The following is a 26,027-nucleotide window of genomic DNA, read 5'->3' on the forward strand; positions in this document are numbered from 1 at the left end:
CAGGGCATTTTTAAAGGAAAAAATGGTGGGTTGAACCTGGTTTTGTGGCATGCCAAACCTCGCACTTTTATGGCCATGTGAAATATAACATCAAAATGACAACACAGGACTACAATATAAATAAATTAATGAACACAATTGACCAAGAATCTCACGAACAACAGCCAACAAAAGGCAACAAGTTCAAAATTTTAATACGCCAGAAGTATATTTTGTCCACACAAGACCTATGTGTGACGCCCAGATACAAAAGTTTGAAAGCCGAAACGAGTACAAAGTTGAACAGCATCGAGGACCAAAAGATCAAAAAGGTTGTGCCAAAAACGGCAAGGGTTTTCTGTTAGTTACCAGAAAATCCCTATAATTCAGAATAATTTATACTTTTGCAAACAGTAAATTTTATAAAATGAGTATTCAAAAGATGTACATGATAAAACTGCTGTTCTTGCTTTTTCTATCATATCTTGGATGTCAATGTCTACTTCTCCTTCAGATGTTCCTGCTCAGGTAAGTGAACCATGAAGAAACTTCCAGATGTGTTCCATTTAAATCTATACCAGGAGGCTCTGATGAGTAAAGATACATTACCTCTAATGACTTGATGCTGATGTCCAATCATACTTGAGATCTTTTTTAATGTGGTGGTTCTAGCTTGCATGTGAGTCTTTAGATTTAACAAGGCCAAACTCGCATGTACAGATCATCTCTATAGGTCAAGAGAGCCCATTTAATGCCTGTGTTACTGGTTATGATTGATTGGTTTACTCATAACACATTACACAACCTTGTCTAACTCTTGTGATTTTACTGGTGTGTAATGATGTACCTGAATTAGCTTAAAAACAATAGTAGAACAAAAATACTGTTATCCGAGGAAATTCAAAAAAAAAGTCCCTTATCAAATGGCAAAATCTAAAGCTCAAACATACCAAACGAATGGACGACTGTCATATTCCTGACTTGGTACAGGTATTTTTTTTATGTAGAAAAAGGTGGGAAACCGTCATAATTTCACACTTTATACTTGGCATGTATATTAACTAACACACGAGGGTGTAACAGAATGTTTGTACAACTTCCAAGGTCAAAGTTCAAGGTACAAAACTGGTTTCAGTTAACCAAATATCATATGGTAAAGATGTGTCCTCCCTATATCTTGAGAAGTTTATACTTGGCATGTATACTTAGCAATACCAGAAGGTGTGTTAAGATGTATGTACAACTTCCTAGGTCAAAGTTCAAGGTCAAAAACATTGATTTCAGTTGACAACATTATGTCCTATGGAACAAATCATGTCCGCTTTATATTTTTAGAACCGGTTGATTTTGAAGATTATGCTTGACATGCATATTAAACAATACAAAAGGGTGTGTAATAATGTATGTACAACTTCCTAGGTCAAATGTCCGTCCGTCTATCTGTCGATCCGTCTTTCCCTAGCAAATTGTATCCGCTCTATATATTAAGGACCATTATGATTTTAAACTTGTAATGTATATTAATCAACACCAGAGGGTGTGTTATAATGTATGTACAACTTCCGAGGGTCGTAGTGTGAACGTAGTCAGGTCGTAAGAAGAACGTGATGAGGACGGCAAGGGCGTACTATAATTGTACTATGGTCGTGAACATCGTGGTATAGTCGTAGTGGAAGCGTAGTTGGGTCGCAGTGAGAACGTGATGGTCGTAGTGAGGTCGTGATAACGTCGCTGTGCGATCGTAGCGCAGTCTCTCCGAATAGAATCACGCTTTCGCTTCGCTCTCGCTACGATTGTACAGCGAACTAAGCGATCTTTCTACGATCTTAGTGCGCTCTCACTACGCTTCTACTACTACCTGATTTCGCCACGACCGCACCACGATTGTTTTGAACATGTTCAAAGTTGTCCACGCTCTTCACGTTCTTTAAGACCTCACCACGACCGTGATACGACCTTACTGCAATCTACACGATCGCACTACGATCATCAAAATTTGCATTTTTTTCACAAATCGTAGTGCGATCGTGGCCTAGTGGGACTGGGGTATTACCTTTCCTGCTCATTCAACAGATATAACTCTTCCATCTATCAGACAAATCATGACACTGCTGTACGCTTTTAATGTTTATATCTATTTTTGTTTCAATATTCATTGTCATGTTGTTTATGTTTGATTGTACTCTGGACTGTACTTGTGCTTTCCTACTCACACTTGTTTCTCTATTCAAGGCTATTTCTGTTTTAACAATCCTTACTTCTCCCAGGGATTCTGTTGATTCTAAATCACTTAGTATCTTTTCTATCGCATCATTTTGCCTCATTTTGATGTCAATTTTGTTTGGCCTGTCACCATTTTTCAGATCTTCGACAAACCTTTGAAATGTATGTACTTGTTGTTCAATTTGATGTACACCAAGAAAATGATTGGAGTTTTGAACTATGTGTTGTGAATGCTGTCAAATTGTTATGAGCTTTTTTGAGCATTTTCTTTTTTTCTTTGATTTCAGTTATTAAATCTGTTGCGTTTGACTTTTTATGATTCTGTGGAGTACGCCGGTTAGGTACAATCAAACATCATATGCATTAGTCAAGAGAGTTCCGAATGGTCGGGGATTCCCTTAGAGTTAATATAGACGGCCAAACTGACAGACGTGTTCCCTGATCGTAGGAGCCTGGAATTCGGTGCTGTACACAGACCCGTGTAACTCTCAACCTAAGAGTACTCAGCGACACTCTTGGGTAAGTCATATATATCTATACTTAAGTCACCACAATTGGTGTCAGAAGTTGTTTGACGAACTCACTGTTTGTTTACATTATCTGGCGGCAAATTTTTCAAATTTTGGAAAAGAGAAAAACTTGTTTTCTCTTTTATTTAAAGAGATATCTGATAAAAGTAAGGAGTATTATTCACTGTGTACTGTGTGTAGAACTCATGCATTATATTTAATACAATTTTTGTTGTTTTCAGTAGTCCGGTGACATTGAGACTGCCCCCTCCCTTTTCCCCAGATACTATAGCTTGATAAGATACATCAGATGTTCTGATGTTTCCGTTTTGATATAGTATTTATATACTTTACCTTTATATATTCCCTGTAAGAGTACATCAGATGTTCTGATGTTTGCGTATTGACATATTCTATTTCCTTGACCCCCCCCCCCCTTACTTTTTTTTTGTTTACTTGTTGTTTTTATTATTTTTTGTCGTGATATTATTTTGAATATTACGCCACATTTTGATTCGTAGTACGTACTTCAGCATTTTGAGATAGCGTATACCATTTTTGCGCGTTGACTTATTTTGATCATTACATGACACTATTTGCACTCGTGTACGTTTTGATTTTGAGATTTTGAGAAATCGCATATTTTTTGGATCGTGAATTTTTGCGTATATATATTTTGGTGTCAACAGAATACTACCACCTCGACAGTTCCCAAATTCACCTGTGAACAACATGGGAGGCGGCAACAGAGACACAAACTGCTTTAGCTGTGGTAAACCAGGACATTATGCAAGAGATTGTAGAAATAGAAGTAGAAGCAACTCACCTGGTGGGAATCGGTCAAGGTCACCATCACCAAGCAGACAGTTAAACTAAAACGGACTGAAGATGTAGGCCGATCTTCAGTTCACCAATCAGATACTGGCCAAACACAACCTGTGACGATCAGAGAAATATACATGTATAAAGGAAAGGCGCAGATTGAGGCAAAGACTATGTATATTCCAGTACTTGTAAATGGTTTTAAGAGTCGTGGAGTAATTGATAGTGGTGCTCAAGTGTCAATACTTAATACAGAGCTATTTAGAAAACTACAAACCAAGCCAAAGCTATCGGATACTGTTGTTGCTAAATGTATCAGGACAGCAGGAACAATTCAAGCAGAAGTTGCAGAAAAGGTCGCTCTACAAATAGGTAGATCAAAGATATAATGTAACATGCTAGTAGCAGATATAGAAGATGAGCTAATTCTTGGTTTGGATTTCTTAGAAACTAACAGAGTTATTGTTGACCATGGACAATATACAATAACATTGAATAAAGAAATAATATCGGCGACAGAGATGTCAAGTACTGAAATAGGGGACGTTAAAGTGTATAGAGCAGTAGTAGCGGAAACGACTGTTTTACCACCATACAGTTCACAATTCATCCAAGTGAAACTTGACACCAAATCAGAAGGCGATATTGTGATACAGCCATCACCAAATCTTGGAAAAGTTTTATCACCAAACTCCTTGTGTAAACCGGAGGCAGACATGTATCTCTTAGTTAGGAATCCAACAGACAAAGAGGCAACTCTAAAGAAAAAACAGTTATTTGGATCAGGAATTGAAGTACAGATGCTATTTGGTGAAGAAAGATGTGAAAAATATTCAGCAAAGATCAGAAAGGTGAATACGACACACACGGGAAGTAAACAACTGCCAGACCATTTAACTGACCTGTACAAACGGTCCATACGAAAACTTAACGAATGTGAAGCAGTTAGAGTTAGAAATTTGTTGTTAGAATATCAAGATGTTTTTTCCAAAGATGACTTTGATATAGGTTTGTTTAATGGAGATGTGAAGCACAGAATAGATACAGGAGATGCAAAACCAATTAGACAAAAGCTTCGTAGAACACCACTCCACTTTGAAAAAGAGGAAGAAGAGCATCTTTAACATATGTTGGAGAAGAATGTTATACAGGTATCAACCTCTGAGTGGGCAGCTACTCCGGTATTAGTAAGAAAGAAGGATGGCAGCTTGAGGTACTGTGTTGATTATCGTTCTTTAAATAAAGTAACTATAAAAGACGCATTTCCGATTCCAAGCATCGCATCTTGCTTAGATACACTTGGTGGAAATGTATATATGTCATCGCTGGACATGGCTGCAGGGTATTGGCAGTTGCAGGTTGACGAAAGGGATAGACACAAGACAGCCTTTATTACAAAGTATGGTCAGTTTGAACATGTAAAATTAGCCTTTGGTCTGTGTAATAGTCCTGCTACTTTCAGTAGAGTGATACAGCTCGTCTTGCAAGGACTGGCATGGAAAGAGTGTTTGGCTTATCTTGATGATGTTCTAGTTCTAGGCGACAGTTTTTCAAATCATTTGGGAAACTTAAAACAGGTTTTGGACAGATTCAGGAAATATAACTTGAAGTTGAAGCCAAAAAAAGTGTAATTTATTTCAGCAAGAGGTTAAATTCTTGGGAAAGATTGTCAGTGCTGAAGGAGTAAAGTCAATCCAGAAAATGTTGAAGTCGTTAGAAATTGGCCCATCCAAAGAATTAAAAAAATGTAGAGTCCTATTTGGGTTTTATGAATTATCATCGGGATCACATACCTAAATATTCAAGTATAGCACTACCCCTCCATGAGATTGTAAGACTGAAAAAACCTTTTATTTGGCAAGAAAGGCACCAACAAGCATTTGACACATTGAAGAAATGTTTAATTGACGCTGTTATATTACACCACCCTAGCTCACATGGTACATATATATTAGATACAGACGCTTCTGATGATACAATAGGTGCTGAACTTAGTCAAGTGCAAGATGGAGAAGAGAAAACTCTAAGTTTTGCAAGCAAGGTACTTGCACCTGCTCAAGGTAAATACTGTACAACAAGAAAAGAACTTCTTGCTATTATTGCATTCACCCGACAGTACAGACATTATCTTCTTGGTAAACCCTTTATTGTTAGGACGGACCACAATAGCCTTATTTGGCTATTGAACTTCAAAAACATAGAGGGACAACTAGCACGTTGGATTGAGGAACTTGTACAGTATCAAATGGTTATACAACATCGAGCTGGTAAACAACACACGAACGCCGATGGACTATCAAGAATATCTGATACACTACCAGTCTGTTTTGAATATCAACCCATCATTGAATTGAACCAGCTTCCTTGCGGCGGATGTGATTTTTGCACAAGGGCCAGGAATCAATGGAAAGTGTTTGAAGAAGAAGTTGACTATGCACAGACTATAACAGTCCGACGTATATCGCCCGAAGATGGAGGATGTAATTGGATAGAAGGTCATACTTCAAAGGAAATCAGTGAGGAACAGAAATGGGATAAAGATTTAAAATGCCTCATTGAATGGTTTGAAAGAAATCATCAACCTACCATCTTAGAACTTCAATTAAGCAGTCCAGCAGTTAGACATTTTTGGACCTGCCGCACCCAATTGAGAATGGTAAACGAGGTGCTTTATTATGAATGGGAAGACCCTGTTAAACCAAGGATGCTGTTGATGGTTCCAAAAATTATTAGAAGGCAGGTATTAGAGTTGTGCCATAATTTGCCGTTGTCGGGTCATATGGGACAGACTAAAACATTAATGAAGCTTAAACAGTACGCTCTTTGGCATGGAATGTCAACTGATTCCAAGATATACGTTAAATCCTGTGGCATATGCAACAAAAACAAGAGAGCATGAGAACATTCTAGGGCAAAACTAGGCCAATATCACTCTGAAATACCATTTGAAAGAGTACACATGGATATACTTGGTCCTTTACCACTGACAGAACAAAAGAACAAGTAGATATTAATGGTAATTGATCAATTTACCAAGTGGATTGAGTGTTATCCCTTGCCAAATCAAACTGCAGATACTGTTGCGAGAGCCCTGGTTGATGGATTTATCTCTAAGTTTGGTTGTCCGTTGGAATTACATACTGAACAAGGACAAAATATGGATGGCGTTATGATCAGAAAACTATGTGATCTACTACAAATAAAAAAGACCAGGACAACACCATACCACCCTTCCTCTAACGGACAAATCGAAAGGTACAATAGCATAATTTTACAGGCTATCAGATGCTTTATTAAAGCTGTAAACCAATGTGAAAAAGAGACTGTAGAAAACATACAAGATCTGATTATTATGCTGAATTTGATACATGATATTGCTAGGGATAATCTTAAATCAGCACAGCAACGACAGAAGAGAGATTATGATCTTAGGGCAAAATTTAAAACCTACTACAAAGGGGACGCTGTTTACAAACGTGATTCAGTTACTAAAATCGGACAATCCAAAAAACTGAAATCTCCATGAAAGGACCCTATATAGTCACTAAAGTGATAAATCCTGTTTTGTTTCAAATAACCGACAGAAAGAAAGACTGGATCGTACACCATGATCGATTAAAAATATGTACGGACGGTGAACTTCCGGTGTGGCTACAAAGGAAAAGATCTGACCTATGTAAACAGGTTCAAGAAACAGATACCACAACCCCAGAAGATACAGAGACAGATATGAATCTGGAGCCATTATTTGATGAGTCGAGTCTTATTACATCGGAAATTCCGATGTACCGTGACGCGTCAGTAGAAACATCGGATGTTCCGATGTACCGTGATACTGCAGTTGAAACATCGGATGTTCCGATGTACCGTGATGACACTGCAGCGAATGACGCCTATCGATTAAGAGACTCACTTTATCTCCAAAATATGTTGGAAGATGGCCACAGAATCGTTGTTAACAGTTTGAGTGATATTGATATTATTCCGGAGATGGATGATACAGTTATTTACGATTTTAACAACGATGACAGGGATGTTAATATACAAGACTATTCAACAAAAGGGTCAAGAACAAAGCGGAAAGTTAAGAAGCCCGCTTATTTGTGCGACTATGTTGAATAATGTACAGACAAGATATTGTTCTATTTGTATATATGTATAGTGATGTTTTGTGTTTTGTAATTATACTGTGTTATTCAATAAATATATTGCAGTATACGTATCCGTCATGTATATTTTGTCATGTTTATTTGTATTGTTTCTGTGCGTCCTATCTGTCCTATATGTTTGTCTGGTATTGTAAACGGTTTGATTTGATTTTTTTTTCTGACGAACTATTCAGTAGTTTTTTTGTGTGTGTTTGTATGCGTTTCTATGTTTACGTATGGATTCAATATATAATATATATGCATATTTATTTTTATATATATAGTCTATTATAGATGATGGACGATTTTGAACCAGACTATGATCCAATAGAGGGTGAAATTCCGGAACCTCGTTCGACAATTAGAGGCAGTTCCAAACGTAAGAGTAAAGTGCAGTCTTGTCCAGTTTGCCAAGGCAGATTTACTAATGTTAGGAGACATGTTATTTGTTCCCATCTCCCTTGGTATACCTCGCCACTCACAGCATGCTGGACCTGTAAACTACAGTTGGCACAAGAAAAGTTGGTACAGGTTCATATAATAAACATACACAACAGCCAGGAGGAACCACATACATTTGATACTTTACAGCTTGGGAAAAGATGGACATATCTAATGAACGGTTTATTGGATGATATTGCTAACCGTATACCAGTTAAATTTGAAGGTTTAATCAAATTTGTTCAAAAGCATTCAGATTTTTCAATTTGTTCCGGCGGGGTACATCATTGGTCAGATATGCCGTTATTAAAGCTATTTAATGAGGTAAACATATACAAGCCGTCGCATCTTTTACATTCAGCCTACCCACCTACAGATCCCCAATCATTACTTCATTGGAAAATTCTGGCACTTCTGATAGCCCATACAGAATCTGGAGAAAATTTAGTCACTTTCGAAAAAGAACTAGAACTGCATCCTACTCATACAGAATCGGGAGAAAATTTAGTCACTTTCGAAAAAGAACTAGAACTGCATCCTACTCAAATAACAAAACATTTAGTCTCACTTGTAGATAGCCATTTTCATCTAGATTTATATTTAAAAGAGACCAGACATTCTGGTTTACCGTCATTAACATGGGATGAAACAGACAGACACGTGGAAATTCAGTTCTTGATTTCAAATTACTGCTTTCCGCGTAATTGGCCATCCAGCAAAGACCGACACCAGCTGAGAAAAGATAAAAGATTGCTGTTCACTTTTGGTATTCACCCAAGGATGGTATCAAGGTAAACAAAACGACAGATGGAGAGCTGGTTGTCGGACCTGGAAGTGTTGGTCGAGGCAAAGAAGGTATGCGCAATTGGAGAATGTGGGTTAGACGCTCAACAAGCATCGGAAAAAAAGGTATCAATATCTGTGTTCCTATTAACAGTGAAAGACTTACCACTTAAAGCGGTCCATAAATGTGGTTTCATTAGACTGATGTTTTTTTTTAATCCAAATCAATTTATGGGAAATGCACTGCAGATGGATCTCAGTAGAATTTTACATGCTATTTTTTTTCTGTTAGTTTACCAGATGATTGTTTCCTACTTTAAATCTTTCAGACTTTTTAGTTGAAAAATGGTTTCTTAGTAGAATAAGATTGTATGATTTGTCCAGTAACAATTGTTTAATTCTTTTTCTTGACTTTTTTGCCAAAATCTTTTAAAATTGATTTCATGTTTCTCATTTTGATTACACTCCGATTTGAAATAACTTTTCATGCACATTTTCATTTAAAAAAAATTTAATTCTTAACAGTTTGTGGATAAGAATACTCGGTTTAATTGTCAAGTGCATAAATTATTATCACCAATCATTTTCACTAAGTGCTGCAACTGAAAGATTTATATATAATGCTAAAGACAAGTATACCCTTTAAGAGACTCTCTCATTCTATGCATGTGTTCTGTTATTTGTAAGAAAGTGTTGTTTACTGGTGATGTACTTCACAATTTATTTAATAAAATAAATAAGTCAATAAAAGATTTATTTACTGGAGAGCTTTTATCCAACATACATATATGTTAAGTACAATACATAAAACAAATATAACAGTAAGCACATCATGCGAAATAAATAATGTTATGAAGCACAGCAATTAATAAGCAAAATTAAAGCATATAAAGCAAACATAAAATGCAGATAAACTAACATTCATGCAATAGCTATTATATATAAAGCACTAAAAGTAATTCAAACATTTACAAACACAAATAAAAAGTTATGCATCAAAATATAAAAGCCAGAGTACACAAGATAAATAAATGATCTACAGCTCACTGAGATCTGCAGGAGGAACACTAACAGGAACTGCCCTCCCCATTACCAACCAAACTTTCAGACTGATCCAAATGCATTAATATACATTTGTAAGAATAGGAACATGTAACTTTGCACTGGCATGTAATTTTGCAAGTAATTGTCAACAAATACAAAATTCACTAATAACACTAATAGATGCAGTTTATAATCATTTAAGAATGTTAGAGTCAGATTAGCGATTCCCTCTGTTAAATAGGGAACAAAACCTAACAACAGACATCTGCATGAGTCGCATGTGGAATAAAGATCACAGTGAAAAAATGTACACAACAATGTAATAAATACAAGTAAAAACCACTGATTCAGGGAAACAAGCTAGTACAGCACTACAAATACAAAACGCCACAGAAAGTGTGGAAATTTGACTTCTAAAAAAGTGAAAAATGTACTGAAAATTTACACAACCTAATTGCCTATAGAGTTATTGCCCTTTGACCAGTTTAAAGATAGTTTAATTAAATGGCAGTCATTTTTTACTTGTCTGATTAGTTTTATCATGGATATATTTGTTTGTTTGTTGACCTAAAAAAATTATCTGAAAACTAAAGGTATTTAATTTTAATGCCCTAATTTATGTTATTATGGAATATTATTGAATTCTGGTGCTGCTAATGAACATTTATTGAATACTTAAACAATATGTAGCTGCAATTTATATTTATTTTTTTACATTTGAGGAAAATGTCTGAAAGCTATATTTTTGAAAAATGACTTTTTTGAATGTCCAGGTTTGAAAATCTGGTATTTTTGTTAATTTGATTTTCGAAAACATTACTCCCTGTATTCTGATATTATTGGCAGTATTTGCAGGTTAGACAAATTTGCAATCCTGTTTTTCATTTAATTACTTTTGGCTTCATAAAAGACTGAAATGATAATATAAATTTATTTGGTCGAAAACATTAATCTTTACATACATGTCTTTACAATAATATAAAGTACAAATACCAATACATATACTAATACTTATTCTTGGATAACACACATGGCGGATCACAAAAATTAAATATCCGCCGCATAAATTACTGATGCAAAATATGCAAAAATTAGAATAAATAAAATAAAAATAAAAAAATATTTTTCAAACAATATAATAAGGGAGGGAGGGTGGAAAATTTTTCGATCTGATTACTCTTAAGAATTCTAATGTAATGACTAGGAAAAGGGATTCACTTTAAAAATTAAAAGGTGGAGTGAACACAAATCAAAATCAGTTAAGCGAGAATATCAAATGATCGGCCAAAGGGGAGTAACTAGAACATATTTCGCATAGTAATTACTAGTTTTTTAAGAAAAAATAAACCTTCATTTGGGTATACCAGCGTTATCATTCCAATATTTGAATACTGTTCTTATCATATCATTATGTTTGTTTTTTCAGATTTGAGAAAGTACCATTGGTTACTCCTAATGGTGATGTTTTAATAGAAGAACTCGATTTTGAGGTGAGGCTCAGTCTGATTTCATTGAAAATCTCAAATAACTGAAAAAAAATATTTCTTTGCAACTTATAAATTAGTTCCTCCTTAAATGGTAGAAATAAAAATTGCTCTGTTAAAACAGATTATTATGAATTTTCCTTAATTTTACCTAAGTTTTTCACTAGTAATTTAGTATCCTTGACAATACAAGATATTTAGACAGCTGTCTGTGGAATTTAAAAACATTAACCTCTTCATGAAAATATGGCGAAGGGGAGGCTTTGTGCTCTAAAGTGTTATATTTTCTAACATAGTAAACAGTGGCTACCAGCTTCTCCATGTTTTTTTGGTGGACCTAACTTTATTACCTTTACTATTTATTTATTTATTTATTATTACTGAGGTTCTAGATGATCAGTTTAAGTTATATTTTAAGGTCAAATCTGGTATGAATGTATTGGTATGTGGACCAAATGGATGTGGTAAAAGTTCATTATTTAGAACACTTGGTGAGGTAAATATTTATTTATAATTCTCACTGAAGCTTTAATATTACTTCTTCACCGAATTATTTAATAATTCCACTATTGTGAGTCAAAATTATGTAAGTTTTATTAAGTATACATCTAAACACAGATTAGATGGAAGATACCCCCTGGTATGCGTAAATTGCCCATGGTAATGGGTAGCAACACCCAGGTATATGGGTTAGCAACAACCACGACTATTGGAGTAAATATTCTGAGGAAACCCTTAACCATGATATGACCTCTAATTAATCTTTGCTCCTGTCAATGTAAAGTGCTTTTTGGGACAGCTTCAGAGACAGTTTCTAGTAAAATAGTTGATGGCACAACTTAAAGAGTTGTATAAAATTCTTTCAGTTATGTTTTTATTTTCATATTATATTGTGGACAGTGACCCTGGTCAGGCTAGAAATTTGTTAATTGATTTAAAAAAAAACTAGTTGGCGTTCCCATTATCTTTAATCTTAATGATCTCTATAAATCTAATCTGACAACTGCATCAACACTACAGGTAACTATGCTAAATCAATCTGACATTATTACCAAGGAATATGTTACCACAGTGTATAAATAGAATTATCCCGATATAGAGTAATTTCTCGTAATTTGCTTGGCTGATATTGTCCTAATAAATTTCAGTACAATTTTTTATAACGTCAATGAGAATTGTCTCCCTTATTTATTACGTCAATTGGAATTATCTCCCTTATACCATTGACCTGTTAACAAAAAATTAAAAAATGAGTTGCTTTATAGTCCTAATATTTAAAAATTTTCACAGTTTCAGATTAAATAACTATAATATATTTGGTGATATTGCCCTAAAATTGAATTTGATTATAATGATACGTAAATAACAAAATCAGGATAAATTCGTTACACAGTGTTCAATTGTCCTAATACGGAATTTCTCGTAATAGGACAATTGGACACTGTGTAACTAATAATATTTAATCAAATTTATGTGTTGATACACACGCTGAAAAAAATGGATGAAGTGATTGTTTCAATTGAATTACAACTTTAAATGTTAGTACTGCTGTTATTTACAGTGTGAACAGAGTCTAAGTTTCTATTAAAGCAGTGTTACTGTTGTTATAATGGACTACAGTATATGAAATTAAACTGAAGGATGATCATTGTAATCAGAGATTAACTAGGATATAGAAATATAATTATCCCTTATCAAGATCCTTGAGAGAGTAAACTCAGTATCAAGATTCTTGAGAGAGTAAACTCAGTATCAAGATCCTTGAGAGAGTAAACTCAGTATCAAGATCCTTGAGAGAGTAAACTCAGTATTAAGATCCTTGAGAGAGTAAACTCAGTATTAAGATCCTTGAGAGAGTAAACTCAGTATCAAGATCCTTGAGAGAGTAAACTCAGTATTAAGATCCTTGAGAGAGTAAACTCAGTAAAGCATCCCTTTGATGCTGTTGGATGGTAAAAAACAGCCATGTCTGGTGGAAATCAGTACATTAAATTATATGCCTCTCATTAGACAAGTTCTATGCTCTGCATTTTAAAGGGGCACCAGCTACAAGATATAGAAAATAATAAAATCATTAATGAAAGTGAAATGATGAAATAAAAATTTGCTCTAAGTAAGAAGTCAGTTTTGTTCAGTATGCCAAAAGTAACAACGAAATGTCACTAATGAAATATTCACCTGCAAAGTTAATAATTTTGATCTTTTTTAATCCATATTCATGTGTAACTCTATTGAACCTCTTAGCATGAACTGTGTGTGTTCAGCAAGTAAAAGAATGTCAACAATGAAAGTGAAACAAGGGTAAACCATTTAGTTGGCTGATTTGATCTATAAAAACTTGTTCTTATACAGGAATTTTTTTTAATTAACATATTGTTTTAACCTATTATATGAAATCAAACAGACCTAGAAAAACACAGTTGCATGAGTTCTCTATCTATTTATATATTTGTTTATGTTTTTATCTGGTTATATAACCATTGGCAGTCTTTGGAAGGTATCATCCATGGTTAATTAGATGGGGTCTAGACTTAAATACACTGAAAATGCTGTCACAATATTTCCAATTTATGCATCGTAAATTTCTAGTATGAGAATTTGAATATAATTGAACATGAATTTTACGACTAGTGCTGCTTCAAACACTTGATGGATAGGTCTGCTAAATTCTTCCTCTTTCCAACATGCCCTCTTTTTCCAGTGGCCGTTTAAAGGACAAGTTTCACTTACTAAAAGGTTAGACAAATCCCTTTATAGTAGTACAACAATGCTTCAAATTAAAGCTTAAATTGAGAATTAAAATGGGGAATGTGTCAAAAAACAGCATATTTTAGATGCATTATCAAAACATTTTCAGACCTAACTACCTTGAGGAAACCCTTAACCTCAACCTAGGATCCAGAATGTTCAATTACCAAAAGTTGTCAATGATGATTTTAATACCAAGATGCAAAAACCTTTATAGATCAGGGGTGGTTGTGAAAATAAATTATGCTTAAAACATGTAAGAATCATGGAACAATTTAAAGTCCTCAGTGCTCTTCAACTTTGTACTTGTTTGGCTTTATAACTATTTTAAATCTGAGCGTCACTGATGAGTCTTGTGTAGACAAAATGCGCCTCTGGTGTATTAAATTATAAACCTGGTACCATTGATAACTAATTACCAAAACTGACTTAATAACACAAATAATGATAAAGGATTATGAACCAGATGTGCCAAAAAGAATTATAATTGTATAAATAGAATATATATTCAGAACTATTTCTACAATGTTCTATGTGAAAGTAGTATTTTGGCTTGCTTAAAAAACATCAAAAGTTTAGAATATTTTTTTTAGTTTTTTAGTTTAAAGCAATTGTATGCACAGAATTTATTTGTTTTTATAAAAAAAAATCTCGGTTCTAACTCTAAAAATAGATATTTGATGTCAAGTGGTCTGTAGTTCATTTGAAAGCTTCAGTCATACTTCATGTACTTATATTTGACATTTTTGAAACTGTACCAAACACTACTTTCCTTAAAAATTCATTCCCCAAATTTGTTTTACATGTTATTTCACCCCTTCTCACTATTTTGTGCATAAACTATAAGAATAAATTTTCCAAAAATTGCAGGTCATACACTGCACTATAGTACTAGTAACCAGAATTAACATTGATCAGTCAAAATTGTTGTTAACCTTATTTGAAAAAGATAACTGTTTGAATTCATTTACCTCATAGCATTGATTGATTAATATTTAGAATAATAAGACAGTAAACTTTTCCCCAATGGAAACCTTATCCTGAAGATAAATTGAATTTTGCCAAGTATGTGCCAATGTAATCACAAATAAAACCTGCAGACTCATTATGTTTGAAACAAATACACCTAGGCTTCACCAGTCCATCCTCCTCACTAATCAGTACTTTACTATCCTGTCCATCTTTTGATATTACTATTATTCTATCAGAGTAATTGTCTGCTACAATAATGTTACCATAAGTATCTTTACAAAGTCCTCTTGGTGAGGATAAATCCTGTGTATATTGCCAGATCTGTTTACCTGATTCATCATAACAGTATACTGCATTACCTATATAGTCACTATAGATTACTCTGTCATTACAGTAAACAAGGTAATCCAGGTTTGATTCACTCTCAACCTGTATTGACTTCAGGGTATTTCCTTCCAAGTCTATAATACGGATTTCCTCATTAATCAAACCTACAGCCAGAGAATTATTGGAGAATGATAAACCCCAGCATTGTTTGTCTAATGTGATAACTTTGGTAACTGTTTCTTTCTCCATATTGAAGATCTTAATGGCTTCCACATTAGGATAAGTTATGGCTATAGTGTTCTGATTGATCTGTGTAACATTCCAGGCTTCATCAGGTATAGGTAACTGTTTCTGTAGTTTGCCATCAGAAGTAAGTAGGTTAACTTTACCATACTGTTCCACTACTATAAATCTTCCATCCATCAGACAAATCATGTCACTTATCCTCTTCTTTATGTTGATCTCTAATATCTTTGTCTCTATATTCATTGTCATATTGTTTATGTTGGATTGTTCTCGTGATTCTACTTGTGCTTTCCTCTTCACACTTGTTTCTCTGCTAAAGCCTGTTTCTGTCCTTACAACCATTACATCTCCCAGGGATTCTAGTGATCCTAAATTGCTTAGTATCTTTGCTATTTCATCATTTTGTTTCATTTTGATGCTAAATTCTTTTGCCCTCTCATCATCTTCCAGATCGTCAACATATCTTTGACATTGATGTACTTGTAGTTCAATCTGATGTAAACCAAGAAATGATTGAAGTTTTGAACTATGTGTTGTGACTGTTGGTAAATTGTTATGAGCTTTTTTGAGCGTTTTCTTTTTTTCTTTGATTTCTGTTATTAAATCTGTTGTGTTTGACTTTTCCTGATTCCAGATGATGTCTATTTCTTGGCATAACCTCTTCTCCAGGTGGTCTAAATGTTTATTCATTTTCTCCCTAATTTTATGAATTGATTTCTTTATGTCTTCACATTGTTGTTCTTCAGTTTTGATGTTTGTTGATTTGTTATTTACCATTTTATCCAAGAGATGTAAGATGGAGTTGATATCTGTCTCCACAGACTCTTTTGTTTCATCAATCTTAGTTTTCTCCACAACAGTCGCTAAACTTCTTATTCCCGGGCATTTTGAATGATTTGTGGAAATACATTCATCACAGCAAGGCATTAAATGATTGGGACAGTACAAGTTAAGCTGTTGACCATGTTTGTTACATTCTGTATGGATAGCTCTGATGGAGGGTTTATAACTTTTGATATCAATTGTTTTATGATCACGTGTTCCTTTTGATCTTTTATGATGACCAGAACATGTTGAACATAATCCTTCATCACAATTGTAACACCAGATGTCAGCTTTTGTGTGTACTTTTCCTTCTTGACAAGGTCCACATGGTATAGGCTTATTTGATGCCATGACCCTTAAAATATACAAGATATAAGTTATTTAGCCTCATGGGCAGGTCCACATAGTACAACTTAACGGTACCCAAATTGCACAGAGTACCCAAATTGCAACTATTTAGCAAAAATAGAAGTGAAAACCTTACAAGATTTCCTTGAGACTACAGGATTTGTAATTTTATACTATGCACATCTTTCAACATAGGTAAGCACAGTTTAGATATACACAAAACGTTCACAGTATTTATCAATAGATGAAGTGTTTACTGAAAAAGCAAAAAATGTACGGAAATGTCACCATGCGACGTCATCAAAATGTCATCTTTTTGAAATTAGCAAATACAATATGTTACAAGCATCCATTTCTTAAAAAATGATGAGTAAGCATGGACTAATATCCATTTGTCCAAAATATTTGAAGAAATTAAACAAAACCTCTGTTATTCGACTTTTGGCGATGCCAATTTAAGCATGGATACAATTTGGGTACATTGATGGTTTGGAAGTCAGTTCAGACCAATTTTTCTATAATTCCATATAGATTCAGAATATGGGGAAACCATATAGTAAATAATGATACATCTACAAGATAAACACATAATGAAAACTTTTGTCTGAATCATAATTTAATGTAGGTTAAAAAATTGTCAAAATAGTAGCAATTTGGGTACCCACATGTTAGGTTTATTGGATGCCATAACCCTAAATTTATACAAAATATAAGTTATTTAACCTTATGGGCAGGTCCACATGGTATAGGTTTATTGGATGCCATGACCCTAAACAAATACAAGATATAAGTCACAAACTTTTTTACGAGACCACTGAAGGGGGACCAAAAAGTGGTGTCATAAGACAAGTGGTCTTACAGGTTCTATCTATAGAAAATGCACAACAGAGGGACCTCACACATCCTTCACTACCATATGATCGATGTCAACTTTTTCCTGCTTTTTTAGGTTAAAAATGGATTCCTAATTGTAGAATAATTGATATATTGTAACCTCATTCAAAATACAAATACGAGATAAGATTGTACATGATTTGGACACAGATAGGCAAACAATTGTTTGATTTCAACTCGAAATGTTTTCTTGACTTTTTCGCCCAAATCTTTTAAAACAAGATAATTTTGGTGTTGGCAGAATAATTTTAACAAACATTTTCACAACAAAAACATTTTATTTTAATTTCTTTTTATAGTTTATTTACATACTTACAATTAATGAACTTTCACTTTCAGTACGCTGCTATTAATAACGTTACTTACCATTGTAACATTGTGACGTTTAAAATTTAACAACCCGATTTTGTACTTCAACATGATTTTATGTATATTGTTTTTATCCTGATGACGGTGCCCTAGGCACCGAAACATGTCAATCAATAAATTTCTGCAGCAGTCCCTAAAGTGTTGTTGTTATAAGACTCTCTACATTTTATGTTTTTATCATAACTACCCTGCATACCCTCGGGTATCCACTTTATGAACTCTACCGTACTACAGACTCACCAGGCGTTGGTTCACTTTCGTTTGTAATTGATTATAATAAACAATGTGTTGCCACAGAGGCAATGATTACTTGTATATCAAATAAATGGTGTAAAACAAAAATCTCAAATGTCATTGCCTCAATGGTAAATACGCAGCAGCAACTAAAATGTGTTACAGGGTTACATAAGCACCTCAGATCAACATTGTATGAATCTAGTGTACATACACTTTTTATTCCTGAGGTCATACTACTATTGTTATGCCCCCACCACATTGAGTTTTATCCTTGTTTTTTCTGTAAGTATGTACGTCCCTTACTTGTACGTACGTCCATACATCCCAAAATTGATTTCTGTTCTCTTACTTTAGTTTGCCTGAACCAAATTTTATGAAACTTATACGCAACCACAAAACACAAGTCAAGTTTGAATTTTGTTGGCGTCTCTTTTAGTTTAGAAATTTTCAGTATACCCTATCAAGTATATATACCTTTATATATATAAGTTTGACTTGTAGCTTTCTTCGGTTATACATTTATCAGGTGAACATAAAAACGGTCTTAGATTTAGAAGTATAGGTATATAAAACAAGAATGTGTCACCAGTACACGCATGCCCCATCTGCACTATCATTTTCTATGTTCAATGGACCATGAAAATGGAGTAAAATCTCTAATTTGGCATTAAAATCAGAAAGATTATATCATAGGGAACTCTTATAATACTAAAATAACGAGGTCCAATTTATCAGCCGTCATGGGGTAAAAACGACAAATCAAAGAATTCAATTTTATATATATCCAATATAGGACAATGGTGTTGATTAAAAATTACACCACTCTTCCACATAATTAATATTTACCTGTTACCTATTACCTTATCTGAACGTTTCTCATTTGACAGGTGCACCACCAAACGGTGTATTTCGGATTTTGCCATATACACGGATCATAGTCACAGGGTTGACACTACTAAGTTCAATCATTGGCAAATTGTTCCCTATTGTAGTATTTTAAGCAGTAAGACTTTCTAAGATGACAATACGAATACTAAAAATCGGGACTTAAAATAAGGCGTATAGGTACAGTTTTCAATTTGTTAGCAAGCATGACATAAAACAGCGAATCAAAGAATTCAACTTTATTTATAACTTAATAAATAAATATAGGACAATGCTGTTGATTGAAAAATACTCCATTCCAGGACCTTTTGTTTTCCAAATAATTAATATTACCAATAATTGATAAGTTCCAGGCTGACGGGTTCAAACAGAAAGATTTTGAAAGCAGAGAACACTGTGCATCTTATAATCGGCATGACTTTATCAGATGACAATCCCAATACTAAAATAAGGCGTACGCATAGTTATATACTTTAATTCAGTCACTGACCCGCAATATCACGGGTGTGTGTGTGTACTAAGTTTCAAATTGATTGGACTTCAACTTCATTAAAAACTACCTTGACCAAAAACTTTAACCTGAATGGGACAGACCAACGGACGGAAAGACGGACGGACGAACGAACGGACGCACAGACCAGAAAACATAATGCCCATAAATGGGGCATAAAAAGTGATTTTTGGAAATTGCTGGCGAGACAATGGTTTAGTTTGAAAAATCAAAACTGTTTACATATTTGAAATAATACACGTCTATAACCTATTTGAAATAATACACATATACAGTTGCAAACTTTCCAGAGGTGCTATCCAGCACTTTGATTTACACTCAAATTTGGAACAAGTTTTAATTTGATATAAAATAAAACTTTATCATCCCTATCCATAAATTAGAAATGGATTTGTAATTTTAATGTTACATCCTTCATTTCCTTTAGAGGTTATTGAAATTGAAAGGTCAATTTGTATGACACAAATTTCTTAAGACATTGTTTAATATTTGTCCATGTGTATGTGAAAAGATCGTCATACCTGTTTACAAACAAATCTGTTCTTTATATTAAATCATCTTATTTGAATATAACTCCCATTGTGTGTATGGCAGTTAAAATTTTTGACAAAAAATATCAGCCGACCAGGAAGTTTATTAGAACATGTTGAATCCTGATCAAAGTAACCAATAGATATTTAAATACCTGACCCAGTTAATATGACATAGGTCAATAACCATGTTACTGTGTTATCAGACATATCATAATGCAGGCATTTAAAGAAAATCTATGTCAATTTTGAATATAATATTTATATAACAATTAATTTTGTACAATTGTCACAGTTGAATGTCTACCATTATTTTAGAATTATTGATCATCAAGTTTATAAAACATGTAAAAGGTACTTCAGATAATTTCTGTTTTGTTTTGTCATCCATATAAAACATTAGTTCAGAAATGTCACTCAGTATAGTTGGTAACATTCATATTTATAGTCATAAAACTGACTTACTTGTCTTTTGATTAGGGGTTTGCCTACAATGTGGGAGGCGATTGGTTCACTTCTAAAATAGGCAGAGGCAATTTATCGAGATAAGTCCTAATAATTATGACATCTTGAAAGTTATTATTGAAGTTTTTGCTGTGACGACCTAGCTTCCAACAACATCATATCATAAAATTAAAAATGCTGTCATAATTATATGGTCTTTGGTCAGCTCAGAGTCGGAACAACATGTTCATTAATGCTGTTACCTTTGGGAACTAGGAACTAGCGTGTTAATAATCTGTCTCTGTGTTGTTGGTCCATTAAAAGGCAGGGGTAATATTCATATCAACAACATTTTCTTGTATAGTATTTGATACATATGTTTTATATGCCATTAGACATTAAAAACTAATTTATTATCATCACTCTTACAACATTTCTATTGTAGTTGTGGCCATTATTTGGTGGCACAATGACAAAGCCAGAAAAAGGAAAACTATTTTATGTTCCTCAGGTAAGTCAATTTTTTTCTTTTTCTTGTGCTAGTTAAACTTTGGCAACTTTGTTTATATTTGACCATTCATTTTGTGTCAGTTGTCTATCTTTAACCTCCATCATCTATCCACAGCCTGTTTTGTTATCAGTTAACTTTACTGAAGAATTTCCAATGATCTGGTCTGCCAATCAACATGTACATTTTATAAAATCTTGTCAGGAAAATCATTTTATGAGTTATTGCTCCTAAATGCATCAGCACATCTTATTTTCAGTGACAATATATGGACCTTCCTAGATAGTCATGGTTAATTGATCTTTAAATTTTTGCATAGCTAGTTGTTTCATGTGAAAGTTTGTGATTTAAGTCAGTTAAAGGGGAATGACTACATCACAACAATTTTAGAATTTAGTAGCACATTCCAGTGATATTATATATATGGGCCTCCATAGACAGTCATGGTTTATTGTTTTGATATTTTTGCAAAGTTGTTTCATGTTAAAGTTTGTGATTGAGGTCAGCTACAGGGGAACTTCAAGAAAGGTAAGTCCATGATATTTGGTATACATTCTTAGTTTTGTATGATTTTTAATTTTAGTTTCTTGTGTATAATTCTGGGTTTAGTATGACGTCCATTATCACTGTACTAGTATACATATTTTAAAGGGGCCAGCTGAAGGACGCCTACGGGTGCTAGAGTTTCTCGCTATATTGAAGACCCATTGGTGACCTTCAGCTGCTGTCTGCTCTATGGTTTGGTTGTTGTTGCTTTGACACATTCACAATTTCCTTTCTCAATTTTATTCGTAATAGTGTTTGCACATCTCATTTGCATAGATACTATATATCCTTGCTACCTCACACATGGTTACTGAAAGTTCAGATGCTTTAATTAGAAATAAAGAAAAATGCAACAATATCATGCTAGCAAGGATATAAATAGTTCAGGAAAACCAGAAACCATAAGTTGTTTTAGTATTGGCACATCTCATCAACAACTCAGTCATGTTTGATGGACTTGGAAAGTTTTGCATATCAGACTTGTTAAATGTATGATTCATATGTAAGGATATCATTGCAAACTTATTAATAGGATCATGTTGAAGTTTTAAATTGCAGTTGTTTGTTTCTTACCTGAACATTTTTTTCTTTCTACAGAGACCGTATATATATTGTTTGTTTCTTATACCTTACCTGAACATTTTGTACTTTCTACAGAGGCCGTATATGACTGTGGGAACATTGAGAGATCAAGTAATATATCCTGATAGCAGAGACAGCCAATTAAAGAAAGGAATAAGGGATGTTCAGCTTGAAGATATTCTTAAAAAGGTAGTCACTAATTGAAGAAAAGAAAATTCTCTCTTCGAAAGATGCTGGCTATGTAGATGGGGGACATTCTTTTACATTGGTTACAATCAAATAAATTGATAAATTCACAAGCAAAACAGATCTGATGTCATTAAAAAAAAGGGTTGTCAAGATTTTGTCGATGTTATTCAACACTGACAATTCAAAATCTGTGAACATTTGTGAATTAATATGTAGTTCTGTTAGGCCTTAAACATTTGTGAATTAATGTGTTGTTTGCTTAGTTGAATTCTATAGTTGAATTCTCCACAGATATTCCATTGAAGAAATAAAGGATTCCAAAGACATAGTCACTACAGCTCAATATCTTGACTATGTTTGGGATTTGCTCAATGTTGAAGGCTGTGCAGTGACCTATAGTTATTAATTTCCATGTCGTTTTGGTCTGTTGTGGAGAGTTGTCTCATTAGAAATCATACCACAATTTCTTTTTAGCTCACCTGGCCTGAAGCTTTTCTCATCACTTTGCGTCCAGTGTCTGTCGTCGTCGTCGTTGAATTTTACAAAAATCTTTTCCTCTGAAACTACTGGGCCAAATTAAACCAAACTTGGCCACAATCATCATTAGGATATCTAGTTTAAAAAATGAATCCGTTGACCCGGCCAACCAACTAAGATGGCTGCGATGGCTAAAAATAGAACATAGGGGTACAATGCAGTTTTTGGCTTATAACTCAAAAACCAAAGCATTTAGAGCAAATCTGACTGAATTAAAATTGTTTATCAGGTCAACATCTATCTGCCCTGAAATTTTCAGATGAATCAGACAACCCTTTGTTGGGTTGCTGCCACCAAATTAGTAATTTTAAGAAAAAATTTTCAGTTTTTGGTAGTTATCTTGAATATTATTATTGATGGAGATAAACTGTAAACTGCAATAATGTTCAGCAAAATAAGATCTACAAATAAGTCAAATTACCAAAATTGTCAGTTGACCCCTTAAGGAGTTATTGCCCTTTATAGTCAATTTTTAACCATTTTTCAAAAAATTTATTATTCTTTTAAAAAAAATCTTCTCCTCTGAAACTACTGGGCCAAATTTAAAAAAAACTTGGCCACAATCATCAGTAGGGTATCTAGTTTAAAAAATGTGTGGCGTGACCTGGCCAACCAATCAAGATGGCCACCATGGCTATAAATAGTACATAGGGGTGATTTTGGCTTATATCTCTGAAACCAAAGGATTTAGAGCAAATCTGACAAGGGATTAAATTGTTTATCAGATGAAGATCTATCTGCCCTGAACAATAAGTTTGTTAAGAACTTAACTTTATGACAAAAGAGATGATTTCAATTTAAGAAAAAATAAACAGCAATGAATGTGTATTGACTGTATATCTCTTACTTTGATACAATATTCCAGGTCTTGATTTCCTTGATAGAAGATTGCTTCTTAATTGATTAGTGGAAGTCATCGCTTTAAAAGGTAAATGGATTTGGGTGCTTAGTCTTATAAATTTCTTTCAGGATTAAAAGATGGATGAAAAATTCATTATTATTTATATGAATAAGGCTTTTTATGCCCCCGCAATAGCAGAGAGGGCATTCAGTTTTACGCTTGTTGTAATTGATTTTAAATTAAATCTTTATAGGTACAGCTGGAGTACATCCTAGAAAGAGAAGGGGGCTGGGATTCTGTACAAGTAAGTTATGACAGATTAATTGATGTTCTTTTGCTTTTCATTGTATCAATTGCATGAAGGGATTTTCTATCATGAATTTCTTATAAAAAAATGCACAATGTTGTGAAATGTTTTGCTTTTCAAATAAAACTGTCTTGAGCAACTATTTGTCTGTAACACAGCTTTCTTATCTATATGTTTTGGAATTTTTTTAACTAGTTTGAATACTCATTCCACATTTAAAGTTTTAAATGAGTTTGAGAACTTGTTAAGCATTTGAAGTTTGTTATATATGAGTTTGTTCCACATATATGAGGTGTTTTTTTTTATAAGTTGAGTACTCATTCCAAGTTTAAAGGTTTTTTTAATGAGTTTAAGAATTTTTTAATCTTTAATAAGAACTTATTCCACATATAAAGATTTTAAAAAGAATTTATTCCATATATAAAGTTTTTAATAAAATCTTATTCCACTTATCAAGTTTTTATTGAGTTTAAGAACTTATACCACATATAGGGTTTTTAATAAGAACTTATTCCACATATAGGGTTTTTAATAAGAATTTATTCCACATATAAAGTTTTTAATAAGAACTTATTCCACATATAAAGTTTTTAATAAGAACTTATTCCACATATAAAGTTTTTAATAAGAACTTATTCCACATATAAAGTTGTTTAATAAGAACTTATTCCACATATAAAGTTTTTAATAAGAACTTATTCCACATATAAAGTTGTTTAATAAGAACTTATTCCACATATAAAGTTTTTAATAAGAACTTATTCCACATATAAAGTGTTTAATAAGAACTTATTCCACATATAAAGTGTTAAATGAGAACTTATACCACATATAAAGTGTTAAATGAGAACTTATACCACATATAAAGTTTTTAATAAGAACTTATACCACATATAAAGTGTTAAATGAGAACTTATACCACATATAAAGTTTTTAATAAGAACTTATACCACATATAAAGTGTTTAATAAGAACTTATTCCACATATAAAGTGTTTAATAAGAACTTATTCCACATATAAAGTGTTAAATGAGAACTTATACCACATATAAAGTTTTTAATAAGAACTTATACCACATATAAAGTGTTAAATGAGAACTTATTCCACATATAAAGTTTTTAATAAGAACTTATTCCACATATAAAGTTTTTAATAAAATCTTATTCCACATATAAAGTGTTAAATAAGAACTTATTCCACATATAAAGTTTTTAATAAGAACTTATTCCACATATAAAGTGTTTAATAAGAACTTATTCCACATATAAAGTGTTAAATGAGAACTTATACCACATATAAAGTGTTAAATGAGAACTTATACCACATATAAAGTTTTTAATAAGAACTTATACCACATATAAAGTGTTAAATGAGAACTTATACCACATATAAAGTGTTAAATGAGAACTTATTCCACATATAAAGTGTTAAATGAGAACTTATACCACATATAAAGTTTTTAATAAGAACTTATACCACATATAAAGTGTTAAATGAGAACTTATACCACATATAAAGTTTTTAATAACAACTTATTCCACATATAAAGTTTTTAATAAGAACTTATTCCACATATAAAGTTTTTAATAAGAACTTATTCCACATATAAAGTTGTTTAATAAGAACTTATTCCACATATAAAGTTTTAAATGAGAACTTATTCCACATATAAAGTGTTAAATAAGAACTTATTCCACATATAAAGTTGTTTAATAAGAACTTATTCCACATATAAAGTTTTTAATAA

The 26,027-nt window shown here is 33.1% G+C and overlaps 2 protein-coding genes across 2 annotated transcripts in view; one reads left to right on the forward strand and one right to left on the reverse strand.

Moving 5' to 3' along the window:
• The first annotated feature begins 2,700 nt into the window (after window positions 1–2,700).
• LOC143060405 (ATP-binding cassette sub-family D member 3-like) overlaps window positions 2,701–26,027 on the forward strand; it is a 30,435-nt gene continuing 7,108 nt past the window's right edge. The window contains exons 1-6 of the mRNA XM_076233601.1: window positions 2,701–2,721; window positions 11,376–11,439; window positions 11,852–11,929; window positions 21,215–21,280; window positions 22,481–22,594; window positions 24,226–24,276. Of these exons, the coding sequence (XP_076089716.1) occupies window positions 11,864–11,929; window positions 21,215–21,280; window positions 22,481–22,594; window positions 24,226–24,276 (297 nt within the window). The 5' untranslated portion in view covers window positions 2,701–2,721; window positions 11,376–11,439; window positions 11,852–11,863. The remainder of the gene's footprint in view (window positions 2,722–11,375; window positions 11,440–11,851; window positions 11,930–21,214; window positions 21,281–22,480; window positions 22,595–24,225; window positions 24,277–26,027) is intronic.
• Window positions 10,867–20,449, reverse strand: LOC143060373 (uncharacterized). Its single transcript, XM_076233599.1, has 2 exons — window positions 20,317–20,449; window positions 10,867–16,906 (listed from the first exon to the last, which is right to left on the reverse strand). Exon 2 carries the CDS (start codon window positions 16,900–16,902, stop codon window positions 15,217–15,219), a length of 1,686 nt encoding a protein of 561 aa, XP_076089714.1. The 5' UTR covers window positions 16,903–16,906; window positions 20,317–20,449; the 3' UTR covers window positions 10,867–15,216.

This window comes from Mytilus galloprovincialis, chromosome 1 (genome assembly GCF_965363235.1).
Source record: "Mytilus galloprovincialis chromosome 1, xbMytGall1.hap1.1, whole genome shotgun sequence".
In the NCBI taxonomy this organism is placed as follows: Eukaryota; Metazoa; Mollusca; class Bivalvia; order Mytilida; family Mytilidae; genus Mytilus; species Mytilus galloprovincialis.

What these genes read in the sequence shown, in the direction of transcription:
- LOC143060373 (XM_076233599.1), bottom strand. Translation starts at nt 16,902, where the DNA reads ATGGCATCAAATAAGCCTATACCATGTGGACCTTGTCAAGAAGGAAAA.